Source organism: Papaver somniferum, chromosome 8, assembly GCF_003573695.1.
Source record: "Papaver somniferum cultivar HN1 chromosome 8, ASM357369v1, whole genome shotgun sequence".
In the NCBI taxonomy this organism is placed as follows: domain Eukaryota; kingdom Viridiplantae; phylum Streptophyta; class Magnoliopsida; order Ranunculales; family Papaveraceae; genus Papaver; species Papaver somniferum.
The window spans coordinates 43,480,677-43,488,808 of NC_039365.1; the positions used below are offsets into that span (position 1 = coordinate 43,480,677).

Genomic DNA, 8,132 nt, shown 5'->3' on the forward strand with positions numbered 1-8,132 from the left:
GCACCGGAAGAACCCCAGAAATGTCCCGGAGGAACCCCAGAAAAATTACTGTTTCAGCCCCAAAAATTACTATTTCCACCCCAATTGCTAAAGGGACCCCATGAATGGATTAGGGGGGTCACTTTCTTCCCAGAATTTGAAAATATTTTTGGCGGGAAAATTATTTCATACACTGGAAGATTTTACGGGCATGATTTGAAAGGGTTATGAGTAGACTAAAGAGCTGAAATTCAAGGGATAGACTCCTTACGGGTATATGAATATATTTTGAGTGTTGGAATGGCCTGAGTTGGGCCCAATCGCCGGATATTTCTCACAACAGTTAAAAAGGAAAAATAGGGTTTCAAGTTGATTTATGGAAATTAAAGGAGACTAAAGGCAAGAAAAATAATTCTGAGGATTCATATACATATTTAGAAGATATTGGAATGATCGAAACATCTCAGAAACGCGTGGAGAAAGAAAATATAGAAATTATTGCCCGTGGAAAATATTTGTGTTCAATGAAGATTATTTGGAGTTATGACGAGATTCAATGCGTGATATGGGTATAAATAGTCTCTTAGGGTGATATAGAAGCGGTGTCGAGAGTTGGGAGGAGAAGAGAGGAAGCTGCAGAGGAAGAATCACGAATTCTCCCTGCTGCTGCTGCTGCTGTTCGTGATGAAGATGACGAACATGAAGAACGGACCTGCAACAACAGTCGTTTTTCAACAGTGAAATATACTCACAGACGTGGGTCGTAGGTGTGGGTCTTAGAGCTACAGTAACAATAGCACTTCTTCTTTGTCGTTTATTTTGGACGCTTTCTGTGGGTCACACATTCACTGTTTTATTATTTCATCTCCATTTTCATCCTTGTAAACACCCTTTGAGCAATCAATACATATTTTGAGCGTGTTTTTATCATGATGAGCTAAACCCAACACTGGGACGACGGAGGAGGTCGAATTTCATCCATGTGGTAATTTCATTAATTCGTTTATTTACTTTTTGCACTAATTTTAATTGAATTAAGATTTGAAATTAATTACTTGTGATTTCATTTGATGGAGTATGCTTAGTCCTAGGGATTTTTGATATGCCATGCTTAAGAAATACAAGTAATATTTTATAAAATCTATCTTGGCAATAAACTAGAGTTAATATTTGTTTTGTTTTGAACTATAATCGCCTATAATTAAATTTTGAACCACTTGAAAATGAAAAATGGCCGAATATTTAGTCCTAGTTTCTCGCACCAGTGTTAATATTTTTATTGTATGTATTTATATTTTTTATTAATTTTAAAAAATTATCCTTCACAAGTCCGAGAGTTTGAACCTCATTACTACAACCCCAGAAAAAACATATAAACCCATTGCTTGAATCAAAAAAATTTCTTTGCAATAATAAGTTTATTAATGCCATATGACAACATCTCATAAGATAGAATAGTAGATGTATTAAATAATTAGGATAGGCTAGTCTTCACATGCATTTTTTTGATAAATTTTATAGCAGATGTTTTTATTGTTCTTCAGTCTCCAATCTTCGAGGATATTCGGTGATATCTAATACTCAATTACGATACTCTAATCCTAATCCGAGACTTGATTTTAGTGGACTAGAAATCAAGATATAGTTTTTTACATCCAACATTGACAATAAGCTTGAGATATCAAAACTTGTGCATTCGATCTGGCGATGCTCTAAAATACTTTCCTCTGCGGGTGTCCTCATTCGTGCAAGCATAGAATTGGTGTTTTCACGTAAATATGTACTAGTTCCTGAACTAAGGAGAATTCATAGTATTCCGCTGGGAATATCCATGAATTAACCCAATGATCAATTCAATCCAACAAATATATAATCGATGAACAAACTTCAAGTATTGAAGGTGTATGTATATAACACCACTGCCATCAGAAGCCTCCTTAGAATTCATATCTACATTTTCATATTCAATACTCTTGCTACCTATTGTAGAAAGAGTCTTCCGTTGTTCCTTTTGATTCCTAGTTACCCATTTTCTCTTCCTTATCCTTGTGCAATTCTTAGATGAGTGTCCAAAATATCCGCAATTCTCGCACTTTAAGGGTCTCCATTGATACTCAACAGGGAGTTCCATGGCTATTTTTCCATCAATCAACAATGGAGAACTCTCTAGTACTTGAAATCAACATTTATTTCAACACAAACCCTAGCATAAGCTAGTCTAGTTTTGTTGCGTATATAATCATCAGCCAAAAGAGGGTTTCCTATGTAACTTGAAATCAAGCTAAGACCCACATATGAAGTGGAACACCATAAATCAGAATCCAAATAGAGACAGTCTTAATATCAGAGAGAGATTTTCAATTAAGGGTGTCCAAGGTCTCAGTGTAAACAATGTTTTTGAGATGCAGAAAGAACCTAGTTCTAGCACTCTTTTTCGATCCTCATTAATTGAAAATTCAAATATAAAGGCACAATTTCCATGTAGTTTGATGCTTACCTCTCCCTTCAGTTCTCATGTCTTGTTCACTGTATCCTTGACAAAAAATCCCACCACTAACTCTTCACATTCCTTGATCTTCCCTGAAAAATCTTTAGAAGATGCTGCAACTATTAGCTTGCCATTAACTTCAGAGAGAGGTTGTGGTTCAATTTAGACTCAATGATTCTAGTTTTAGGTATAGGAAAGGGGTCATCCAATTCAAATCATAATTAGGTTTGGGGTATGAAATTGAGGGCTCAATTCCACCAATCGAAGGAGCAATAGATGACTTAGTAGAAAAGAGAGGAGGTGGAGAAGATGGAGAAAAAATATTCTCCACAACCAAATTACGAAGAAAATTTTAGGAATCGCCTGAAAATCACCGCTCACGTCATCACTCTTTCTCTCACTATACTACTAATTTGTTTATATTATCAAAGGCTTTTGTTGCTCGGGAGTATATGTATGATGCAAATTTTGAAACAATGGATTTAATGGAAAATGAGTGAAGAAGAAAGCATGGAATTTTTTTACCAAAAAAAAACACATGCATGCATAGAATTCAAATCCAATTCATATCTACATTTCATATGATTACAGCCTTCGGTTCTCTCAATATAATTTCTGCATCCAGGACATCTTTTCCAATTATGTTCCATGGCGGTGCCAAGTAAACACATATCGGTGATATCAAGTTCTTCAACACTTTCTTTGCACACATGGGAAGAGGTGAACTCCACTTTGCATCTGAAACAAAGTTTCTTTTTGAAGTTAGGATATGATACTTCTCTCGCTTCATCGCACTCATCGATAATCAATTCAGAACATTCAGGGTATGGGAAATACGCCTTTCTTGCATCTTCTGTAGATAATACCGACTCAAAAAGACTCCTCTGCCATTTCTCTAATGTATATCTAGAGAGTAACCAAGATGTTAACTTGTGTGTAATCGACAAACCTGGTGTCTGTTTTGATGTATGGATAAGGGAGGAAAATAAACACTTATCTTGGGCATAAAAATAAAAACTTAAGGTGAACGACAACGAGTTGTTCGCTCTTACGAGGAGCGGTGGTGCTCTAAGTTATGTTCATAAGTATCTTAACATTAACGACACAAAATATCTAGTTTCATATGATATCAGTTTCACCTTTTATTTCACAAAAGCTTCGAATTCAAAAAGGATCAAAGAATTTAAGGTAATTTATGATCGAGTTGTCCCTCACAAAAACACCTTACTTTCGTAAGAAATTTAGGGGTAAATAATACCGAATAATGGAGGTTGTAGAAGAAGACAGGAAGCTATAACATAACTAATATATAACTTCTTTAATATAACATTCTCGCTAAAATAATAAAATTTCTAGTCCCGACTTGGGCCGGTAATAATAAAAATAATAAATTCAGTAATATTATAATATAATATATTTCAAAAGTTCCCTTTAAATATTAGTAGGTCCCAAATATTATATAAAATAATAGTTGTACTAAAAGAAAATAATTGTCAGAAATATCATATTTTCTCAAAACATAATTCAATATTGATGTATTTTTCTTTGAATTTCAAATCAATATGTATTTCATCCATAATAGTTTATAATACACTCAAGAGATCGGGAGCACATTATTATACTGCAATATATTAGTCAATTGTTAAGAGTTTTAGGTGTGTTTTTGCTATATGAACAACAAATTAACAACTGAATGACAGTTGATCCTATGTGGCAGACTGATATGTATTTCAGGTCGTGTATTCCTCTCATATTCGATTTTCAAACACTCTGAATAGCAACAGACAGTTTGCACTGTTTGCTTGGAAATTTCAAAAGATAAATTTAAACAAAAATAGTTTGTGAACAATAAATTGTTATAATTAAGATTGCTAAAGATCTACGAACACCCATTGCTTGAATAAAAATTTCTTCTTTGCAATAATAAGTTTATTAATGCCATATGACAACATCTCATAAGATAGAATAGTAGATGTATTAAATAATTAGAATAGGCTAGTCTTCACATGCCTTTTTGTTGATAAATTTTATGGCAGATGTCTTTTTTGTTCTCCAGTCTTCAATCTTCACAGATATTCGGTGATATCTAATACTCAACTACCATACTCTAATTCTAGTCCGAGACTTGATTTTAGTGGACTAGAAATCAAGACATAGTTTGTACCTCCAACATTGACAACAATCTTGAGATAGCAAAACTTGTGCATTCCATCAAGCAATGCTCTAAAACACTTGCCTCTACGGGTGTCCTCCTTCGTGCAAGCATAGAATTGATGTTTTCACGTAAATATGTACTAGTTCCTGAACTAAAGAGAATTCATAGAATTCCGCTGGGAAATATCCATGAATTAACCCAGTGATAAATTCAAGCCAACAAATATATAATCGGTGAACAAACTTTAAGTATTGAAGGTTTATGTAGATAATGTGAATACAATAATAACTCGATATTGTTCAAACAGGAACTTGAATATCGATGTATCTATATGGAATGAGTTCTAGGAACTCAGTTGTGGGATTATTGGGACTTGGAACATGTTCAATGTTGCTCTATACTAGTGGATATCCATCTAGGAGCATAACATTCATTCGAGAATAAGGCAAAAGGAAAAAATTGCACGAAAGCTTGTTCTAAATATACATCATGTATAGTTAGAGAGTCCATGAAGAATAGCATCAGTGACTCTTCTAAAATTCAAATTGAAGGAAATATATTAAGCAAGTATCGTGTCATGTAGTAAGTATATTATATACACACACAATATTGAAAATTGAGTTGGGTGAAGCTCTAATACGTACGTGCCATGATATGTATCTACGGGATCACTATAAAATACTCGTAACCATCGATAGAATTTGTATTCTCAATTATCTTATGGAATCGAGAAAAAATATGCATACTCCAACCAAAGTTAAATACATAAATTTAACATTTTCGATACATGTTAGCGACAATTTCATGATTTTCGCCTTTATAAAAACGGTCTGCGAGTTATAATCTTAAAGATGTCACTATCCATCCACAAAAAACTCGTCAAAACAAAAGTAACACAAAAACCCAAAAAAATAAAATTTTGATGAAACCAAAATTTAATTTTTATGACTAGTTTTTGTACCACAAGTTTGGTCATCTTGGATTTTTATGACTAGTTTTGTTATAAAAACCCCCACAATCCACCGGGGTATTTAACTAATCCTGATTTAGAAAGACGGCTGGTAAATTTGACTGCTCTCGAAATAGTCCAGGACCCGGCTCCCATAGGCATCAGTCACCGCAACAACCAAGGAATATATATTTTTAGGTACAGTAACCTTTGGGTCTGTTTTTTGCGTTTCCGACTCCGAGTGCGGCCCTTCGAGAAGTTTAATAGACAGAGAGGAGAGATGGCGAAGGAGGAGATCAAAGAACCATGCAAGAAGCAAGCCTGTGACATTCAAGCTTGCCTCACCAAGAACAATTTCAACTCTCAGAGGTTTTCTTCTCTACAAATTTTAATTTCTCTGTTTTAATTTGAAAATAATAAACCCAAACCTGTTATCAAATTCTATATATTTCTTTGTTTTTGGTTTCACCTTTTGACCTAATCTAGTTGTATCTTCTGATTCCTTTTACTGATTGTGTTGGATTTGATTTTGTGCCCTAAATGTTAAGTAGCAATCTGTCGCTATTTGATGAGTAACCATTTCATCTTTATGTGTTGTTGGATTGGGGTTGTTTTTTCTTACTTACCGATTAGTGGATGTGTGAATTCCGATTGTACTGTAGTTTATCAGTTCATGAGCTAACAAGCTTAACATACTTAGTAACGAAACACCAAGAACTTCTCAGTTTTCGCGAATGAATATTCTCTAAGCATCCATACACCATCTACAGACTGATCATGATAGCTTCAAGGAGAACGAAAGAGAAAATTAACTAACAGAATTAAGTTGCTTGTAGTGCCAAACACTCTAGGGGAAACTGCAATGACATAAGGTAGACTGTACTAATAAACATTATTCTTTTCCTCTTTTATCAGTGTTAATTACTAGTTGGTAATAAGTAGGATTACCAGGTCCAGATTTTGTTAATTACTAGTTGATAATAAGTAGGATTATCTAACACTAACCTAGAGATAGTAGATCTGAGAAATCTATCATGCCTGCCTTAGAATTTGTAGATCTTGCATATACAGTTCAACCTTCATACACTACATTGCAGGTCAAAGGCCTGCTCTTACATTGTCAACCCACTGTTTCTCGTGATATCCTCTGATGTTGCTCTTCTCTTCTCTGCTCTTTCATTTTCATCTTTGTTAGTACATGAACACTAGAGCCTCTTAATAGCCCCAATTTTTGTTACCACTGGTTCGTAGTAAGTCGAAAGGCTTCTAACAGATATCAGGACCTAAATGTTGGTTCTCGTGGAAATCTTACCAGACACCATGTCTTCACTGCCTAAAGAGTAAGTCAGTGAAACTCAAGTGAGTCACTGACATGAAAGCTCCAGGCCACCAAGTCCTTTCATCCAGTACTGGAAAGCTCAGCGTAACACAATCCCCTTCCTCGACGCCTGTAGGTCTCTAAATCCAAAAAATTGTATGAAATGCACATTACGACCTGTCTATTCATGGCTTATTAGGGCAGGGAAAGCCAACAAAACTATACTATTTGTATAACTGGTAAGAAGACTAAGTGATGCCTAAACGGAGAAAAAGATGCCTTGGTGAGAAACCGCTCTTCTTCAATTGTCAAATATCCTATTTGAGAATGCATCTATTGTTTAAATAGTTTTTTTATTCATTCTGTACTTGATTGAAGTACAAGATTTCACAATCTTACCCAAGCTGTGTTGTTCATTATATTTCTGGTAGTTGTTCGCACATAGAATAAGTAGCATCTGCTTTCTTTCTCCTGCTTCCATTATATAAATTTAAGGACAATAGAGCAAAGATAGTTATAACAGTGCAAGTATACTCCTTTAATATTCTTAAGCGCTAAGTTACTCTACCGTACAGCAGATTTTTCCTGTATTTTTTAGTTTTTGAAGAATTCCCTTATGACTTATTTTTATTAGCCAACTTATTTGGTGAATTGGATTACTTGCTCGGGATGCTGAATCATATGGTTTTTTAATGCATAATTTGTGGCAAATTTGTAGGTGTCAGAGAGTCATTGAACTGCTGGAATCATGTTGCGAGAAATGCGAGTATAAGTCCACGCATTGTGCTTCTGTATCTGGACTTCTGAAGCAAATCAAGAAGTAAGAATCCTCTATCTATACATTTGATTCCCAACCAGTCACTTTTATCCTGATATTGTCAGTGCCAGGTGATAACTCTGTGGGTTCTTTTTCCTGCTATTTCAGAAATACTAAGGAGCAGAAACCTCAAGTGTAAGTCAGCAAACCTGCTACCTTGGTGTAGCTTTGGTATTTAAGAACTAGCTAAAAGAGTAGATGCATGATCTGCTTCTTCATGAGTTTGCTAGCTCAAAACTGGATAAAGTTGATGAGAATTGACTTTTGGAGAATTTTTGTATCCTTATAGATGTATCAGATTCCTTCTGTGTTTTGTCGTAACCTAGAAAACTGCACATATCGTAGCTTCTCTGGATTCCCCCCCACATCCACACCCCAAACCCAATCTTGGATTGGTTGAAATACTGTAATAACTATAGCTGAATT

General features: G+C 34.9%; 1 protein-coding gene across 1 annotated transcript; it reads left to right on the top strand.

The window, feature by feature from the left end:
• Positions 1-5,782: 5,782 nt before the first annotated feature.
• LOC113306814 (cx9C motif-containing protein 4-like) lies at positions 5,783-7,713 on the top strand. Its single transcript, XM_026555731.1, has 2 exons — positions 5,783-5,940; positions 7,608-7,713. Exons 1-2 carry the CDS (start codon positions 5,852-5,854, stop codon positions 7,711-7,713), a joined length of 195 nt encoding a protein of 64 aa, XP_026411516.1. The 5' UTR covers positions 5,783-5,851.
• The last annotated feature ends 419 nt before the right edge of the window (positions 7,714-8,132 follow it).

What these genes read in the sequence shown, in the direction of transcription:
- LOC113306814 (XM_026555731.1), top strand. Translation starts at nt 5,852, where the DNA reads ATGGCGAAGGAGGAGATCAAAGAACCATGCAAGAAGCAAGCCTGTGAC. An exon ending in AACAATTTCAACTCTCAGAG is followed by an intron (nt 5,941 to 7,607) that starts GTTTTCTTCTCT and finishes GCAAATTTGTAG; the next exon opens with GTGTCAGAGAGTCATTGAAC.